This window comes from Chelonia mydas, chromosome 7 (assembly GCF_015237465.2).
Source record: "Chelonia mydas isolate rCheMyd1 chromosome 7, rCheMyd1.pri.v2, whole genome shotgun sequence".
NCBI classification, from domain to species: domain Eukaryota; kingdom Metazoa; phylum Chordata; order Testudines; family Cheloniidae; genus Chelonia; species Chelonia mydas.
The window spans coordinates 33,600,859-33,620,471 of NC_057853.1; the positions used below are offsets into that span (position 1 = coordinate 33,600,859).

Here is a 19,613-nt window from a genome sequence, read left to right on the forward strand (position 1 = left end):
GGGATGAGTAAAGAAGATCAAGCCATTTTAGCAGAAAGCGGAAGGTGAGGAGAAGGAGGGAAGGGACAGAGATCAAGGAGACCACAGAGAGTTAGTTACATTATATTTAAGATGCTCTATACATCTAAAACATGCAGCATTCAAAAATGAACTGTTAAAAAGTATGGAAACAGCTAAGGCAGTGTGTATAAATTATTCATTACTATTACAGTTTATATATTCATTTAATGGCTGTACTGATGCCTAAAAAACTGCCATCTTTGTTATACAAACCTTAACTCAGATCTACAATACTCATTGTTGAAATCTGTCAACACGAGCTTCACTTGTTATATATATATTGCATATTCTAATATGTATAGTAAGTAATGTGTGTGTGTTTAAGAGTGTGTAACTGTCATGAGTCGGAGTTAGGTTTGTGAAATACACATGGTAAACTGTGTCAGTGTTGTCGTTGAATATGCAAACTGTAGGGTAATGAAACGTTTATATAAACTAACTGACCACTGCCATACTTTTATATTGTGATGTTCTTTGTATGTAATTATCAAAGTCACACAAAAAAATTCTGTTAGAAGATGCAATTAGTGAACTTATTTTTTTTTCAGAAGGCCAAACAAAACCAAATGGTGTTCTTCACAAATGGGTCTGTGTGCATGCACCCAAGGTTGAAATCTTTTGAATAGCAGCAGCTACTATACTGTGCCTGTACCATTCATGTCCTTGTGCTCCCACTCACCTGTGTGAGGGCATAAAGAGCAGAACGAGAACACCTGCACCAGTCCCTTATGACTTCTTGGAGTGATTGTTGCTGTGTGTAAGGATCTGGGGTCTAGAACCTGGATCTGCAGAGCTTGGGACAGCTGATGTTCCCACAGTGCCATAAGGAAGCCATGCAAAGGCACAGCTGGGGAGTACTGTGGAGAGTAGGCATCGCAGGAAGTACCGCCCACGAGGCCCAGAGTGACATACCTTGCAGCCCTCTGATTGGCCAAGCACCCTATTTAACCCCAGGAGTTGCCCTAGAAAGTTGCCTGGGCAATGGCACAGATTTCAGCCTGCTGCAGTGCCAGACTTTGCTTGATCTCCGGTCTCCAATCCCAGCCTGATTGTGACCCTCATTCCTGCCTCCTGATTCTAGCCTGGTACTGCCTCTGATTTCCGGTCTCTGACTCCAGCCTGACTCTGATCCTGATTCCAGCTTGGAACTGCCTCTGGTCTCCAACTCCAGCCTGACTCTGACCCTGATCCAACCTGGTACAGCCTCTGATCTCCAGTCTCCAACTCCAGCCCGACTCTGATCCTGACTCTTGCTTATGGGACCCGGCTCTTGCAATTCCTCCAGCTCCTGCTCGGTGACTACCATCCCTAGTGTGCAGACCTCAGCCCAGCTGTGATTGCTAGGCCAGACTGCCTATAACCTGGTTCCTTACAGTATGGGTGCTCTACTTCAGGGGCATATGTGCCTTTGGAGATTTTTTTCAGCAGTGTCTGGTCCACACGTGCAGCCTGATTATCCTTGTACCCCTTACTGAGGGTATCTAGGGGCAGTGCCTCACCACTTAAGCTTTAAACGGGGCTTTAGTGTCCTGCAGTGTCCACTTTAGGTAGCTTGTTTACTGACATGGTAAATACTTAGATGAATAGGTAGTGTTAGTTTAGTGCTTAGTGTAGCGATTAGTTTTGTTTGTATAGTTAGTGAAAATAGCTTTAGAGAGAGTTTATTAGGACATAGGGTTTATTTCCCCCATGTCTTCTCAATTCTCTAGTCAGAAGGGGGAGTTTAGTTTTCTAGGTTTACTGTGTTCTTGATGGGAATGCCTAAATCTCCTTGCTTTAAGTCATGTGATGTCTGCAGGGATGCTATTCCCTTGAATGACAACCACATAAGTTTTCTCTATTGTTTAGCAGAAGTTCATGTTCTTCTAAGTTTAATATTTGTAGATCATTTGGCAGGATAACTAAAAAGATCAGAGAAACCAAATTAGAACTGTTTCTCATAGATTGATCTGTGTGGGCCTCTTCAGGTCCAGAGCCTCGGACCCCATTTGTATAAGGGAATGCAGAAATTCAGAGTACCCTGTCAGGTTTGGTTTCTGTGACTCCCAGGACCCATGCAACCAGTAGGATGGTGCAAGGAGATCACACTGAAAGTGGTGTTACAATACCTTCTAAACACAGGAGCCAACCTAGATCACTTCAAAAAGAAGTTGATAATAAGAGGCTGAAATTGCCTGAGGGAGTCACCGCTATGGAGACTTCATGTCCCGATAAGGACATTGCTGAGGCTCTAGGAGATTTCAGTACTGGTGCTTTGTTACTGATCAGGAAAATCACTACTTTAGCACCAAGTGTGAAAAATCCGTCGGTGCACAGGCTGAGATGGTACTGACATTGAAGCCTGGCTCTGTTAGCTTAGTACTGAGTAAAGTTTTAACAAAGAGTAGACTCACTGCCTCTGCTAAGCCTATGGTACTGAGTGCATCTGCAATGCCTAGCAAGTAAGCGGTACTGGCTGTGACTTCTCTAAATAAGTGTGCAGTGCTGATGAGGCTGTGGAGGGCCATTTGGTGCCATGTAAGTCTATGGCTCCTCTGGTACCGACAGTGGCTCATAGGGAAGTAGCTTCCAAGTTGCCGTCTCCCTTTTTGTCACCTGTAGTGAGTAGATTAATGTTGTGTAAAGACTTAGTAATTTCAGAAGTACCAGAGTCATCTCTACTAGCAGAGTGTATAGATATTTTGGTACTGGATACAAGATTGTCTCCAGTACCATCTTACTCTGCATTACTGTCCCGGTCTAGAGTTCTGTCTCCAGTCACTCTACCATCTTTGGCTCTCTCATTTGAATCAGATGTTTATTGTTCATCAGATTCTTACCTGTATGTGAAGAACTCACCAGATTACTCTTCCATGGCTTCCTCCACAAAGTTCCACTCAGATAGGGATCTACAAGATCTAGACAGGACAGATACATAATACCACCCTCAAATGACCTGGTACCAGTCACCTTGGGGTCCTTAGCCATATCAATATGGGGCACATCAGGCTGTTTGTGGAACTCATGAGATAATGAGTATTATCTCAGAATAATCAGGGATTCTGAGAAAGTGAATTTGTGGCGGCAGCCAGCTCTACCATAAGATCCTCTGCATCAGTTTCAACAGCCATATGAGGAGGAACAACATATTGAAGAGGGAACTTTAGTACCAGCCCGATGAGGCTGTGTTGCCTCCACCACCATTATATGCTGGCAATTCTAAGCAGTTTCAGGACTTGATGAAACAGGTAGCTGAATCACTACAGATCCCTTTGGAAGAAATCCAAGAAGCTCCACACAATTTCATGGAACTTCCACACTTCAGCCACATGGTGAGTAGGCCTGCCAATTAATGATGCCCCGCTGGAGCCAGCTCAGACAGTCTGATAAACTCTAACTTTAGCTCCAACATGTAAAAGAACTCACATGAAATATTATATACCGTCACAAGGATCTGAGGACCCTTTTTTCCCAACCAGTACCTAATTCATTAGTGGTGATGTAGCAAATGAACGTAACCAACAGCTTTCTAAAACAACATCGTGATGAAAAATCAAAATCATTTGGATCTCCTTGGTCGTAAGATCTACTTATTCACCACTTTGCAATTCAGAGTAGCAAAGTACCCTATCAAGTTCTTATGGCAAAATACGACAACATCAATTATAATAAGCTTGCTTACTTTATTGAGCAACTACCATAAGAGCATGGAACAATTTCAGTTTATCATCTCTGAGGGTAATCTTACAGCCAAGCCATCTCAACAGGCTGTTTTGGATGTAGCAGATATGGTGTCCTGATTCATGGCTACTGCAGTAGTCATGCTTCATGCATCCTGGTTCCATCCAAAAGAGGTCCAAACACTCTCATTTGGGGAATCAAAACTATTCAGTGAGAGGACAGCTGAGTCGCTTAGTTCACTTAACATTCCAGAGCGATCCTCTGTTCTCTTGGCATCTATACTCCTGCTAACAGAAGAAAATATAACAGGCCTCAGTCATTTCAGAGTTTTGTTCTGCATAGATATTTTCAGTAAAGAACATCTAAGCCACTCGGGAAATGGCCAAGATTCCCGAACAAGAGACCTTGACCTCTGCAAACAAGACTACATAGCAGACTTCATCTGGCAAGTATTCATTTTGATATGCAGGTTGAGAGCTGAAAACCATGCTACCATTCAGATTCAAAGTTCCACTCTCCTCCTCTTTTCCTGTTATTTAGAAACTATCTGACCAATCTGGGTGTTTTGGGAAAAGATGACATCCACCTGTTGGATGTCGGAAGTTATAACATCTGGTTACACCATCCACTTCCATTCTGTGCTGACTCCTCACTCACCTTCCTTGCTGGTCTCTTTGACCCATGAACAGACTAAGCAGATTACAAGCACCCCAAAAGACACAGCTCTAAAAAATTACTTACTTGGAATAAAGGACAGTGAATCAGCATCATTGCAGCTATGAATTGTCAGTTACGAGGCCTTATTTGTAAGATACAATTTGGGGTAGTGTGGAAGTTTAGCTGTGAAGGTGAATATAAGACTCCAGAGCAGAATTTGAAAAGCATTATTGTGGAAGGGCAGCGAACAGCTAAAATGTTGCTAACAGGCAGCCATGGGTGCATAGGGGACACCAGCTTGATCTGCGGCCACTTCTGTGACTGTTTGCAGAGCTTTGTGTCCGCAAGCCTCTGGTGTTCCAAAAGAGGCGCAAAGCACAGCTGAGGATTTGCCCTTCAAGGACACAGAATTATTTAGCACTCGTACAGATGACAGTCCCTCAAAGATTCCAGGACATTCCACTCTGTGGGCACATACCACAAACTGTAAGCCTGTTAGGTGCTGGGGCAAACTAGGCAGAAGACTTCTAACACCAATACAGATGATCTGAATGTCCGCCCAGGAAGAAACAGAGGTTTTCTCAGAGGAGGCATCTTCCTCAACTGTTGTCACACTGCACTGGCTTCCAGGGAGCAGGTTTTCACAAGAGTTCATAGCCACACTTGACCCACTCAGGGACCATCTCTAAACTCTGACTTTTGTACGACACCTTGCTTTCTTCTCTCAGGCATGGTCTATGAGAACAGACAGGTGGGTGCTGAAAGTATCACCCATAGCTATCTCATCCAATTTTGGTCCTCACCCCCTGCTGACACCATTCCCTGCTCCTCTTCAGGACCTTTCTCATGAAAATCAGCTCAAATAAGTGGCTTTCCTACTTTGCCTAGGAACCATAGAAGAAATTGCCTCTGGAGTATAGAGGAAGAGGCTTCTAATTCTGATATTTTCTTGTTCCAAAGAAAAAAGGGGATTTTGTCCTATTCTAGACCTGAGAAGACTGAACAAATATATCTGCCATCTCAGATACAGGATGGTAACTCTAGCCTCCATCATCCTTGCCCTTCAGGCTCAAGATTGTTTCATGGCTGTTTACAAGATGCATACTTCCATATCACCATCCATCCTACCTGCAGAAAGTACTTGCAATTCACAGTGGGGTCCAGTCGCTACCAGTACAAAGTGATACCATTCAGTCTCTCCATAGAACCAAGAGTCTTTACAAAATGCCTGTCTATGGTGGCGACATGTCTGAGGTGATGTCATTTACTTTTATCCCAATTTTATCCCTGATCAAAGACAGATTTCATCAGGAAGTTGCCACAGCCCTGACATATGGTTTTTCACCTATGCAAACAGCTGAAATTCATGGTGAATTATGGGAAATCATCTCTGAGCCCATCACAGATAATACGATTTGTAGGAAAACATAAGAACATAAAAATGGCCAATGGTCCATCTAACCCAGTATTCTGTCTTTGACAGTGGCTGTTGCCAGATGCTTCAGAGGGAACGAACAGAACAGGGCAATTTATCAAGTGATCCATCCCCCATCGTCCAGTGCCAGCTTCTGGAAGAGATTTAGGGACATCCAGAACATGGGGTTGTGTTCCTGACCATCGTGGCTAATAGCGATTGATGGATCTATCCTTCATAAACTTACCTAATTCTTTTTTGAATTGAGTTATACTTTTGACCTTCACAACATCCTCTGGCAGTGAGTTCCACAGGTTTGCTATGCATTGTGTGAATAAGTACTTCCTTACGTTTGGTTTTCAAACCTACTGCCTATTAATACCATTGGGTGACCATTGGTTCTGGTGTTGTGAAGGGATAAATAACACTTCCTTCTTCACATTCTCCATCCTTCATGATTTTATAGACCTCTATTCTTCCCTCCTCCCCCTCCAAGTGATCTCTTTTTGAAAACTGAACAGTCCCAGTCTTTTTAAACTCCTCATATGAAAACTGTTCTGTGCATCTAACCATTTTTGTTGCCCTTCTCTGAACTTTTTCCAATTCTAATTTATCTTTTTGAGATAGGGTGACCAGAACTGTATGAAGTATTCAAGGTGTGGGCATGCCATGGATTTATATAGCAGCCCTAATCAGCTCCAAATTAGCAAAAGCATATCTTCCTGAGGAAGGATTTTTCTCTTCATACAGTAATCACTGGTATAAAATCTAATCCAGCAACTACAATAACAAATTGCCTCAAACTTCTAGGTCACATGTTTACTTTCCCACATGATGCCCCTAGCCAGACCTCACCTGTGTCCATTACAAGGCTGGTTAAGGTCAAGGCATTGTGACAGGCTGGAAGGCTGCAAGAGGGTGCTAGAAGGCAGATACATTAGCCCCAGAATGTTAAAGGCCTTCTTCCCTACTAGCTGAGAAGCGGTTACCTCAGGTCAATGAGGGACATCTGATTCCAATTAGGGCCTGCCTGAAGCCTTTAATAACCCCTCCTTTGATGAGAGAAAATGGGAAGAGAGAGACACGCTGCTGCCAGGCTTGTGGCAGTTGGGAAATAAGTTTTTCCAGGGTGGGAGGCTGGGCTCCTTCCCACAGGGGAAGCTGCCGAACCGGAGGTCTGCTGTGGGAAGGACTGGCACTCCAGGGCAACCAACAGGGCAACACCCTGCACCCGGGAGGAGGCAGAGAAAGGTACCCCACTGGCTTTTCTTTGTTTATGAGACTATTTTTCTTTTTGTTTGGTGGCGGATGAATCCTTCAGCCAACCTTCAGGCCTACACTTAAAGTACGACGAAAGGAGCACAGAAGGGGAAAGGCAAACCCTGCCATGAGTGGGGCTGATTACCCCAGGCCCTCCATCGCCAGAGGGGGGAAGCACTAAATCTGGTGAGATGAAGGAGGTGCCTTGCCACAGCATATAGTGAGCATGCAAATGGTGGTCCCAGTGCTCATCCTATCAGCTCAGAACTGGTGGATAGACCACAAGAATGCTCAGAGCCCACTTCTCCATACCTCCCCTAGAAAGATGTTGGTCACAGATGCATCAAGTACAGGTTGGGAAGCACATCTGGATTGTGTCCGCATACAGGGGACTTGGTCTCAAAAAGACATGACTCTTCACATAAACATACGAGAATTATGAGCAATCAGATTAGCTTGCATAGCATTCCAGCCTGTTCTTCTAAACTCCACAAATTCTCGCCCACAACATATCTGCACTGTGCTGTATGAACAAGCAAGGAGGTGCTTCTTATCACCCCATATCAAGAATTTATAGATACGGTGTTTATGAACATGGGATAACCCGTCACTTTTCATCTTCCAGGAGCCACCAACAACCTAAAATACTTCCTAAACAAGCAATCCATCTCCAGCCACAAGTGGTCTCTGAACAGTTCCATCCTTAAATCAGTATAATGGGAAATTCTATTATAGACTTGTTTACCACTAAAGACCATAAGAAATGCCCAACCTTTTGTTCTAGGGAGGCATGAGCCCTCAATCATTGCAAGACACCTTCCTCATAGAGTGGCATGGAGCTCTCATGTATGCAGTTGTGCCAATTTTCTTGATTTCAAGAGTGATGTGCGAAATCAAACAGGCTGCAGTCACACTGTTACGGATATCTTCAGGACAGTTCTAGCTAACATATCTCCTTGAAATGTCTGTCTAGGCTTCTGTACCACTGCAAGACAGTCCATGCATAATATCACAGAAACAAGGTCAGGTACTTCATCCGTGCCCAAAGTCACAATATTTGATAGAATGGATGTTGGTCACCTGAGTGCTACCAACAGAGGCTGCTCACTACAAGTACAAGAGATCCTGCTGCAAAGTAGAAGGCTCTTCCCAGGGAAGACTTACTCCTTTAAATGAAAAGATTTTCAATTTGGGCAGCCCAGCACAACCTCAGCCCACTGAAGGCTTCTGTACCAAAAATCCTCAACTTTATTTTGTATTTGAAACACCCTGGACACTCGGTTTTATCAAAGTCCACCTGGATGCAGTCTCGCCACACTACCATCAAGTCATGCTCAGTTTTTTCTCACCCTCCGGGATCCAGATTTCTAAAGGTGTTGCTGCATTCTTACCGATCAACAGAATGCCCTCTAAGGTGGGATCTTAATGATATTCTTACAAATCACATGGAGCCCCTCTTTGAGCCTCTTTCTAAATGCTCTTTATATCACCTTACTCTGAAGACAGCCTTTTTAGTCACCATTATATCAGCGAGAAGGGTCAGCGAACTCCAAGGGCTCATGGCTAACCCTCCTTACACAGCATTACATGGAAATAAGATTTGGTTGGCAAAAAATAACTTACTTGGACGCTGTCTATTCATTTTTATAAGGATAAGTATATCTGTCTTTGAATCTTCTTTAAAGTTTTTGTTTTTTTCACCCATGCTTTCCTTTAAGGTTTTTCCTCTCCTCTTTTGCTGTGTGAAAGACCCACACAAGCAGGGAAATCTTGATTATGGTTAAACAATATACAGAAAGTGAACAAACTGGGGAAAAAATAGATTTTTTTCCCCAATAGATTTCATTTACAGTAATAGGAAGTTTGGCATTGGGGAGAAGGGGAAGTAGAGGGGTTTCTTTCTTTCTTTCCACCTTTCTTTCTTTCCACAAGTATTTTTTAGTTGACTGTATCCTTTTAAAAAGCTCTGAGAAATGTATTATTCCTTTGCAGTAAATAGTAACATTTATTGTTGAGCTGATGCAGAGAAAAGCATGTATTTTTTTCAGGAAGAAGCAGCCTGTTGCACAAACAAAATCTTCTTGGAAATTAGGATGAAAAACTATATGTAGTTATTTTCCTCCTGGCAATTAACTTAAATTTGTTCATATGGAATTTCCAATTATAGTGACTAATTCATCCAACATTAAAGTTACCAAGATGATAGTATTGCCTACTTATCCCTTGAGTAAGGGTAGAGGTACACTGCAATCATTTAGTCTTCTGCCAAGATGTTTCTTCATTGTTCAGACCTAAACAAAGCTGTTTTATACTTTACAGATTTGATTTCAGAGTGCCCTTGGGCTTCTGTCTAGGGCAAGGTGTTAAGTACCACCAGTTCTTCCCATTGTATACCAGCTTAAGTCTAATTATACATAAGAACTTAAGTTGTCTTCCTGGCATATATGAAATGGAATGAGACCACGGCTTATCTTCTGTTGGTGAAACATTAGATGGAGGGAGCTATAATTTGAATTTCAACCATTACTTTTTCTTTTGTGCAAAGGAGTCAAGTTTTCTAATTGAAATGTCCACTACAACACTGAGATCATACAGTTAAAAAGTACACAAAAATACTCAGTCCTGGCCTTGTGCATATACTGAACGAGAATGGTAGCAAGATGGAACCCTGCAGCAGCCTCCACAGGAATGTCCTTAGAATTGATGATACAAACACATCTTCTGGGGCTTCAGCCTACAGGGAACAAAGCTGCTCAAGGAGCCCCATCCCACTGTCACAAAGAAATAACTTCAGGCAAGTCAACAGTACTTCATATTCACTGGAACTGAAGGCAGCTGATAAATCTAATATCAGCGTAGACACCTAATCACTGGGATGAAATTGTTGTCCAGTGTGACAAGGATGGTTTCTGTGCAATATCCAGCTCTGTAACCAGATTGATGGGGGCTAGGGAGATCTAAGGCTTCTAGTTATTGTGACTTTTTTTTACTATTCTTCTCAATTACCAATTGTGGCAATTTGAGCAGCTGTGTATTCATGTTATATAATATTCTCTAAAAGAATATGCGTGAATATATAATGCTTCAAGTATGTGTCATGTCTATCGCTGTAGGTGTGCATGGCAGGTAGTAAAGCTGGCATCTATTCCCACTCAAAGGGGACATAGACTCGCACAACAAGATTGATCTTATAGATAGCTCTTAAATTGAAGGAGCTCATGGAACATCGCTCTTCCAAAGACAAAGGCCCTAAGCAATCAAAGATCCGGCACTGATACCCCTGACAGAGCCGAGTAAGGGCTCAAGATATGCCCTGGAGGCATATTCCTAGTACTGAAGAAGTGACTGGAACTGGAACCAGCTCCATATTTCCCCATGGAACCACTTTCTGAAGAAGAGAAATACTTCTCCTCACCATCACCAGCACTCTTTGACAACAACAAGCAGAGATCCATCTCCTATGCCATTGGAGAATGACCCCAAGGAAAGCATAAGGGCTTCAGATCACTGCCCAAAATGGTCTGAAAGTGGGACTGGGTTGGCCAGTTTGAACCACACCAGCATCAGTGTGGCATTTCAGCTTGGCCATATTGGCATTACTGAGGACCTTTATCCTTTGTGTGAAAGAAATCAACCTCTTGTGCTTCTAGCAGGAGGAGGAGATCCCACTCTCTGGCACTATCATTGGTTAGGTCAACCACACTGGAAACAGATGTGGGGCTGCAGGAGATGACAAAGGGGCTATCACAATGATCCCTGTCTCCATCCAAGGAAACGTTCTTGTCTCTGGATGAAGCAGTGACCCCAGCCTAGCCTCCACTGCCGTGATCAGTGACTTTAAAGCCTTCCAGGGCCTCTAGTCCAGAACTGGAGACCCTCGATATTGAGACCAAATTCATACAAGAAAAGTTTTAAGTTTTTTGATATTTTTGAGTGTGACAGCACTGGCCAGGTTCATCGTCCTCCTCATTAACGAGTGGCTAGAGGAACTGGAAGGACTATGGTAGATCCTGGCCACTTCTCCGCTCACTTGGAGGTGGAAAGAAAATAAGTATTACGTGCTCTAGAAGGGCTTAGAGTGTTTCTATGCCCACCCAAACACAAGTACAAGAAAAATTGAAGTTCACTAAACATACTCATATGGACAAGGATCCGAAGAAATTAGACCTTTTTGGATGCAAGGCATATGCATCAGCCTCACTGCAGCTTTAGGTAGAGAACTACCAGGCATTAGTCACCAAATACAGTTGCTTCACATATGGGAGGGTCACTTCTTTCCTTTCAAAAATCCTACAGTGATGAAATGAAGGAGATCATTAAGGAGGGCCAGATGGATAAAAAGACATTGCTGCAGGCAGCCATGGTCACATCTGATACATCTGCAAGGTCAGTGGCCATGGCGGTCACAATCAGATGAGCCTTGTGGCTTCTGACATGGAGCATACCAAATCCAGTTCATGATAAAGGACCTACCCTTTCAGGAGGTGGAGCTCTTCAATAAAAGGACAGACAAAGTACTCCATTCCCTCAAGGACTCAAGGGTCACACTATGGTACGTCGGAGTTTACACACGGTCTCCCTACAAAAAGCCATACAAGTACCCGCCAGCAAAGGCAGAGGATGTTTTCCTACTCCCAGGGCAGACAGCCCGCAAAGCAAAACCCAGGTATTGCAGGGGACGCCAGTCTTCTGCCACCAACCCGGTGTCTTCGCAGAGAACAGATTTGACGGGAGAGTGAAGAGTTACATCAGTTTGTCATATCACAGCTGATCGGAAGCCTGCCCCCCATGTCCAGGGACCACCTTGCCCCTTTCCACCAGGCCTACGTGGCTGTCACAGCTGACAAATGAACATTAGACATTACTGTCCAAGGCTTCCTTTTACATTTCCACTCCCCATGCATCTCTCCTTTCCAGTCTTCCTTTTTCGTTTGTAAAGCTGTGCCACCTGTTCATCACCATTAGCTGCACAAAGATAAAGTTGTAGAGGTGAAAGTAGCTGACGCTTAGGAAGTATTTAGTATTTATGTGCTGTTTTGGGAAATATTCTTCATTTTACATCCCTCCAACTCTTTAATCAAACATGTAAAACCTAATTAGGAGAATATCTGGGTAAAAAGAGAAATTAAGTAGCTTATCTTCCATTATGATGGAGAAAAATACTTTGGATAATAAACTAATTAAGTTAAAAATAAATTGACACTAACGTTCCTGCAATATATTTGTGTTTTTATGAATACCCTTGCATATTAGAGAATGTGTTGAAGTGAGTGCATGTGAAACAAATAGTCCTTCAGGACCTTGCTGGTTGGTTACTAGTCATGCAAATTAGTGTACATGATACAGAATCAGTACAGCCAATATAATATCTAAACACCACCTGGGTTAAAATGACCTATTGATTTAAATGGGGAGGCTATCTGGATATGAAGTTTAAAATATACAAGACTTTGAATTTTTTTTCTCAATTGTTTTTGTTCCGTAGTTTCCCCAGTGATAATTAAAGAATGGGCTGCTTACAAAGGAAAATCTCCCCAGACTCCTGAACTGGTGGAAGCACTTGCGTTCAGGGAATGGACCTGTCCCAATCTGAAGAAGCTGTGGCTGGGAAAAGCAGTAGAGGACAAGAACCGAAGAATGAGGGCGTTTTTGGCCTGTATGAGATCAGATACACCAGCAATGCTCAATCCAGCTAATGTGCCCACTCATCTTATGGTGCTCTGTTGTGTATTAAGGTGAGGGTTTATCATAAGTTAAAATAGCATGAAAGAAATGTGTTACTACGCTGTATAATATATTGCTCTATCAAGTCTTTCTCTAATCCTGCATTAAACCATGACTTTGAATATTAATAATTCACATTGCAAGTATTTTTGGAAGAAATGACTTCCTCACTTCTGTGATTCTTAAAAGTATGCTAGCTACTTGTCAGTTTTTCAGCTAATTCCATAGAATTAAAGAAGAAAAATTGGCTTTTTTGTCACAGTTGCTTCTTTGCATTTGAATTGTTATATTTGAATTGTGATTTAGACTTATTATATTTAAGGCCTCTAAGTAGCCAGACACAAACATTGCCTTTTGGGTCACAGAAACTGGCACTGTATATTCCCAAAGAAAAACCAAAAGGTGCTGCAGAAAATAATTGCTTAGTAACTTTTTGGGATGATTTCCCATTTACTAGGTACTAGGATTCACTGTACTAGGCTTGCTGGTTCCCTTACTTGATTTGACTGGCCCACATGAGAGGTGCAGAATTAAGAAGGAAGAGACTAACCTTCAGTTTCAGAACTGAATTAGGAATGAGTGCTCCTATACCTTGGGGGGAGGGCGCGGGGAATCCCTAGTCACCTAGTAAGACCCAGCGCTTGCTTCTTGATCTGGCAGGACCCAAGATCTCAGGCTGAAAGGAGAGATTTGTATGAATGGGAGAGAGATCTTGGGTAAATTTTTGAGATGATAACTGTAAGTTTGCCTCCAATTTAATATTAATTTCTCTTGCCTTTTGAGCCACGTATAGCTTTTCTTCAAGCAGTGGTCCTTATTGTATTCCACTGAGAGTAGTGAGCATGCGCCTGGAGCTTTTAAAAGTAGTAGCGCCCTTGTTACTGCCTCATGGTTTCGACCAAGGCGATAAAGGGCGGGGCGGAATTATAAATAAGGCACTTGGCTTTGTAGGAGTAGAATACAAATAGTTCCAATAATATTTTATTAAAACCCGTAACACATTTGTAAAATAGTTTTTCTGTGATGTAACATAAATAGTTTGTGAGGTATAAAAGTTTTATTGGCACTTGTTTGGAATGCATAAAACTTGCTGTGACTTCACTTCTGAGTAATGTGTTCATCTCAGACTCATGTTGATGAAACCTTTATACTACACCATTACTTTTATGTGTATCATCATGCACTTCTGCTTTAGGTAATATTTTTATGGCCTATCCTACTCTTTTTGTTATTGACAGCAGCGTGGGGTTCTGATGATCATGTGTGCTGTGGGGTGAGTTCACAGGCAGTGTCTCATCAGTATGTTTTGCTTGGACATTTGCATCAAATAATGGATATTTTCCTAATTCATCTACTCTAAGGAGCCAGCTCAAGGGGTATAATGTAAAAATATTGTCAAACAACATTACTGGTTTTCTTTGAGTAACTTTTGACCAAATACATATTTTTATGCTATGCAAAAGTATTTGGATCAGCACAAACTACAATAATTAATTTAGACAAGGTGGGTGTGGTAATCTTTTATTGGACCGACTTCTGTTAGCGAAAGAGACAAGCTATCGAACTATACAGAACTCACCTACCGTGTCTCTCTCATGGGATCAACAGGGCTGTAACAGTACTGCAGACAGTAATTAATTTGTCATTTATAATTAGCAGCATTACCAAAATATTAGTCTGGCATTAAACCCTAAGAAATCACTTCTATTTTTTTCGCTATGTCTTATCTTTTAATTTGAAGCGGAACAAAAAGTTTTTGGCTTCGTTCTGGTGGCTTTTCTGTTCACACAATAATACCTTTTACTTTAGCTGTTAAAGTGAGGACTCTGAGTAAGTCTTCTTTGAGTGATTGCACATGTCCATTCCACTGTAGGTATTTGTGCTCTCCGGTGCACAGTTGTTGAAGAGTTTTTTCCCTTGGTAGTACCTGTCAGGGCAGCCTTAGCACCCTCTGCTGTCTCATACACATTGGACAGGCATAAAGGGCTGAGCGCCCCACACCCACCTCAGTAACTTTCTACCACCTGTTACGGTCATTGAAGCTCGCTGTTCTTGCTTCTGCAAGTCTTTCTCGATACCTATATATTGTACCTATGTGTAGTTAGTGTAGTCTAGTAGTTACTCAATTTGCTAGTTTAAAAAAATTGTTTTTATTGTTTGAGCATGAACCACCCCCAGTACCGGAGGTATCCCCCACATACTCTGGATTTCAAGCCCTGCCACTGTTGCGGCAAGGCTATGCCGAATAGGGACCCTCACCCCAGCGGCCTTAAGTGCCTGGAGGAAGCTCATGTGAGGGACAAGTGCAGCATTTGTAAGGGCTTTAATCCTCTTCAGAAAAAAGACAGGGCAGTAAGGTTAAAATATCTGGTCATCGAATTGCCTCTGTGGCCTCCATCTGAGCCCTCTACATTGCTCTGGGTACAGAGCACCTTGTCATTGGTCAGGAGTACACCTGCCATGCTGGTACCAAGAGGCAGATTGGCATCCCTGGTACCGAAGAAGAGGCATAAGAAATTGGACTCCGTATGAGGACGTCAAAGAAATCAAAGAGGATGAGCTCTAATAAAAACTCAGGAGGATGATCAAAAAGGAAGCAATTCCCAGAGCACACCTCTAAACAGGGAAGTTCATTGACTCCAGAGGCCAATGTGGGCCTGTCAAGACTGGTTCTGTAAGCATCTTCATTGGCATCTCCTTGCCACATTGTACCACATAGTATCTTTCTGGTACCCCGTCTACTCCTGAGGTGTTTGAGGCTGCGAAAGGGTTGTGGAACCTCAGTGCTGCCATCACCAGCGGTTCAAGAGTCTCACCTGGCACCAGTGCTGATGGTACCACCTCCAGGGCCTTCCCCTCCAACTAAGCAGTTCCACCAGATGTGGCATCAGGGTACCAGTGAGGCCGGTATCATCTAAGGGAAAGGCACAGATGATATCTCTGTCTCCGCTTCAGAGTCAGCCTTCCTCTGCAGTATCAATGGGTACAGTACCATCTTGGTCTCAAGAAAAAGTTTCATCCTTATCAGACTCTGAAGTGGGTTCCTATGTTTCCCAACCTAGCTGGTCCCACTGGGGGAGAGATGCCACCTGCCCACCCGGGTTTCTGCCACAATACTAGCAGGGAGTTTACAGGAGGGATCCTTGGGCAGTGTAAAGCTGGAGTCTAGGGACATAGTAGTGGCCCTTTTGGGACCCGTAGGTTCCCCACCCCAGTCAAGAGCATCCCTACAGCCATCTCAGCTGGCTCCATCTGCTGTGTGCCAGGAGCATTGTCCCCTCAAACATCTTGGTACTGAGCAGGCTTGGGATCTCTCACACGAGCAACTGTAGGAACGGAACCATTAGTATCCTCTTCCGCCTCTCCTGATGAGGCAGTCATGATGGAGCCTAAATCTCCACTTCTGGGTGATTTATTTTACGACTCATCAGGAGCTGTGAGGAGGATGATTATGGCGCATGATATCCACCCGAAGGAGTGGGAAAAAACTCCACAAGCTAGTGGAAGTTCTAATCTAGCCCCAGCTAGAATAGCTCTGCGAATATATGAGGCTTAGAGCCCACCAAGATTCTCTGGCAGACCCCAACTTCCCTGCCTTTGACTGCTGAAAGAGTAGAGAGAAGGTACTACCTCCCCTCCCCAGGGGTTTGAGCACCGTATAACCATCCTCCTCCAATGTCCCTTGAAGTTGCAGCAGCCAGTGAAAAGGAATGATAGGGATACCAGACTTCAGCACCAAAGAATAAAGAGGACAAGAAGTTGGACTTACTTGGGAGGCAGCTTTATTCCTGGTGGATTACAGCTTCACACTGTGAACCAGCAAGCTGTGCTGCGATGCTTTGATTTCACTCTGAGGGGGACAGGTTTGAAATTGAAAGACAAGCTCTCATGTGAGGCAAAACAGGAATTCCTCACTTGGATAGGGCAAGTTGGTTGCCAGAACAGCTCTACAGGCTGTCTTCATCAGTCTCAGCGTTTTCAGTGATTTACTCCTTGAGTCCAAGACCTACCATAGAGAAGGAGCAGAGATTACAAATGGTGACCCCCATCACTGCCCTTTGTATCTGCAGCCACTGGTTTAAGGCAGGCAGCATCTTCCAAGAACTAATTTTTCATGGGCAGGTTGAGAGCAGTCTACTACTCTGGGACTTCTGTGTCAGCAACTCTCTACTTCTGAAGGAGGCCCACCTCCAAGAGGCTCAGAACACACTGGCAGGCTGCCTAAGCAGGTTGTTCATTAATCACCAGCAGTGGTCCCTTCGCCCAGACATAGCAAGGTCCATTTTCCAGGTCTGGGGAACTCCTTAAGTGGATCTGTTTGCAACAAAGGGCAACACAAAATGTCACCAGAGCAGGTCGAACCCCACGTTCACTGACTGATGCTTTTCCGCTGCTGTGGTCAGATGGTCTGTTATATGCTTTTGCTCTGTCCCTGTTCTGCCAGAGTTTTGTGCAAGGTGAAACAGGACAAGGCCAGTCTTACACTCATTGTGTTGGTGTGGTCCTGTCAGCACTGGCTTTCACAGCTCTCGGACCTCTGTCAGTCCCCGTCCATTACTCCCGCTTCATGCTGCCCTAGCCTTGCAGAATTGTGGTTGCCTCCTTCACCCCAACCTCCAGGATCTTCATGTGATGGCCTGGAGACTTCTCTACTGATGTCAGCCAAGGAGTCCTGCTCCAGAGAGGTGCAGGAGGTACTGCTGAATAGTAGAAAACCATCAAGGATGACAACTAGCTAAGTAGAAGAGGTTTTCTGTCTGGTTGAGGCTGAAAGGAGTCTCCCCAGTTCTTGCTTCTATTCAGCAAGTGCTGGACTATCTTTTGTATCTGAAACATCAAGGATTAGCTCAATTAGGGTACACCTAGCAGCTGTATCTGTGTTTCACTCTCCTGTGGATAACCGTTCTCTTTTTTCCAGACCGATGGTTGTAAGATTTTTAAACGGCTTGGACAGGATGTTTCCACATGTACAGAGCCCTATTCCGCCGTGAAGCCTGAATTTAGTCTTGAAGTTGATGGATCCCCACTTTCAGCCTTTAGTGACCTGCTAGTCTATATTACACCTTTCAGTGAAAGTAGCATTTTGAGTAGCCATTACATTGGCCAGGAGAGTAGGGGAGTTGAGGGTGTTAGTATCACATCTTCTATATATGATTTTTTTATGCAGAGAAAGTCTGCTTTCATCCCTGTCCAAGGTTCCTTACGCAAGTGGTCTCCTCTTTTCACATCAACTAGGCAGTTTTACTTGCTGTCCTTCTTCCCAAAGCCTCACAGTAATGAGAGAGAGAGAAGTCACTGCTCGCTCCAGAAGGCAGAAGAGATTAGTGCTTTATGTGGAGTGGACTAAGCCATTTAGATTTTCATCTCAATTGTTTGTTGCATTTGCAGACAGAGCTTCTACACAGAGGATTTAGGCATGGATATCCAGTTGTATTCGTTTATGTTAACAATGGGTTAATGCAGAGCTGCTGGATAGAGTATTGGGTCATTCAACTAGATCCCAAGTGGCCTTTGAGGCATTTCTTCTGGCTCATGTGCCAATATTGGACGTTTGCAAGGCAGCAACCTGGTCGTAGTGTCACATGTTTGCCTCTCACTATGCAATCTTAGCAATCTAGAGACAAAGCTAAATTTGGACAAGTGCTCCACCAGTCTTTTTATTCAAATGGATTCTGATCCCACCTACAGTGGAGTGGATATGTGCAATCCCTCAAAGAAGGAAAAAAGATTACTAATCTTTCAGTAGTTCTTTAAGATGCCTTGCACTTGTTCATTCCCATTTCTATCAGAGTCATTCCGGTAGGAAGGAGTTGAGGGGATCTTGGGATGGCTCAGTCCTTTATGCCTGTGTAATGTGCACAAGACAGCAGAGGGCACTCAGGATAAAAGGATAAAAACTCTCCAACTGTGCATTGGAGTCCACAGACACCTACATGGAATGGACATATGCAACATATTGTGAAGAACAGCAGTTACAGAAAGGTTATAACTGTTCTTTGTTTGCCTTTGCTGTAGGTATATGGTGCAGTGGCCAGGGATCCGTATACTTCGTCGCCAGGAACTTGATGCGTTCCTTTCTCAAGCGTTGTCTCCAAAACTCTATGAACCTGACCAGCTACAGGAACTTAAGGTAATTCTTAATCCAACTTCCTTCATTAGAGAAATCTACCCAACTGATCCATAATATTAACGTTGAGCAAGTGATGTTTTTCTCTAAAGACATTAAGCATTAAGGCCCACTTTTTAAAAAGTGATTTAGGTATCCCCTGTGCCTTGTTTGTGCTGGGAAGCTTCTCCAGGATCATTTCATGTACTGTGTTCTGAATATTGTACGGCTCTTTAAAGTATTCTTTCCATCGCTTATTCAGTTCTTAGAAGAGTAAATATCTTGATAGAAAGATGAAGAAGAAAAAGGCACTGGGAAGTGACAATGTCTAACCGATTTAGGAGCCTATTTCTCATTTTCAAAAAGGATTTAGGCACCTGAAAGTCAGTGGGATTTTAGGCTCCTAAAACAGATGTTGCAACACTGAGCACCATAATGCCTAAATATCTTTAAAAATCTGGGATGTCCATTCAATGTATATAGGTCACTTAGTCTGTGAAATGCAAACTTTTTAAGTGCAGCAAAGACTGGTACTCACTCAGTTATAGTGTATTGTTTATGTTATGAAAATAAAATTTTGGAGGGTTTTTTTTTGGTGAGATTTTATTCTTACTATTTTATGATAGCCCTTTGAAAGCTTAAACCAGAAATCTATTTCTGAACAGACCTATTTTCCTTCTGGTGAGGTTGCTCTTGAATCATCATCTTGTTGATTTAAATAAATGGATTTCT

General features: G+C 43.2%; 1 protein-coding gene across 3 annotated transcripts in view; it reads left to right on the forward strand.

Annotated features, from left to right (window-relative positions):
- The window catches only part of FAM120A (family with sequence similarity 120A), a 116,656-nt gene that overhangs the window by 71,400 nt on the left and 25,643 nt on the right, over positions 1–19,613 (forward strand). For 2 of the 3 annotated variants that reach the window (XM_007056886.4, XM_037905776.2), the window contains exons 11-12: positions 12,537–12,786; positions 18,791–18,905. In XM_007056886.4, the coding sequence (XP_007056948.3) occupies positions 12,537–12,786; positions 18,791–18,905 (365 nt within the window). Of the gene's footprint in view, positions 1–1,141; positions 1,174–12,536; positions 12,787–18,790; positions 18,906–19,613 lie in introns of those variants that run through there. The other variant, XM_043550313.1, reaches the window with a different exon arrangement.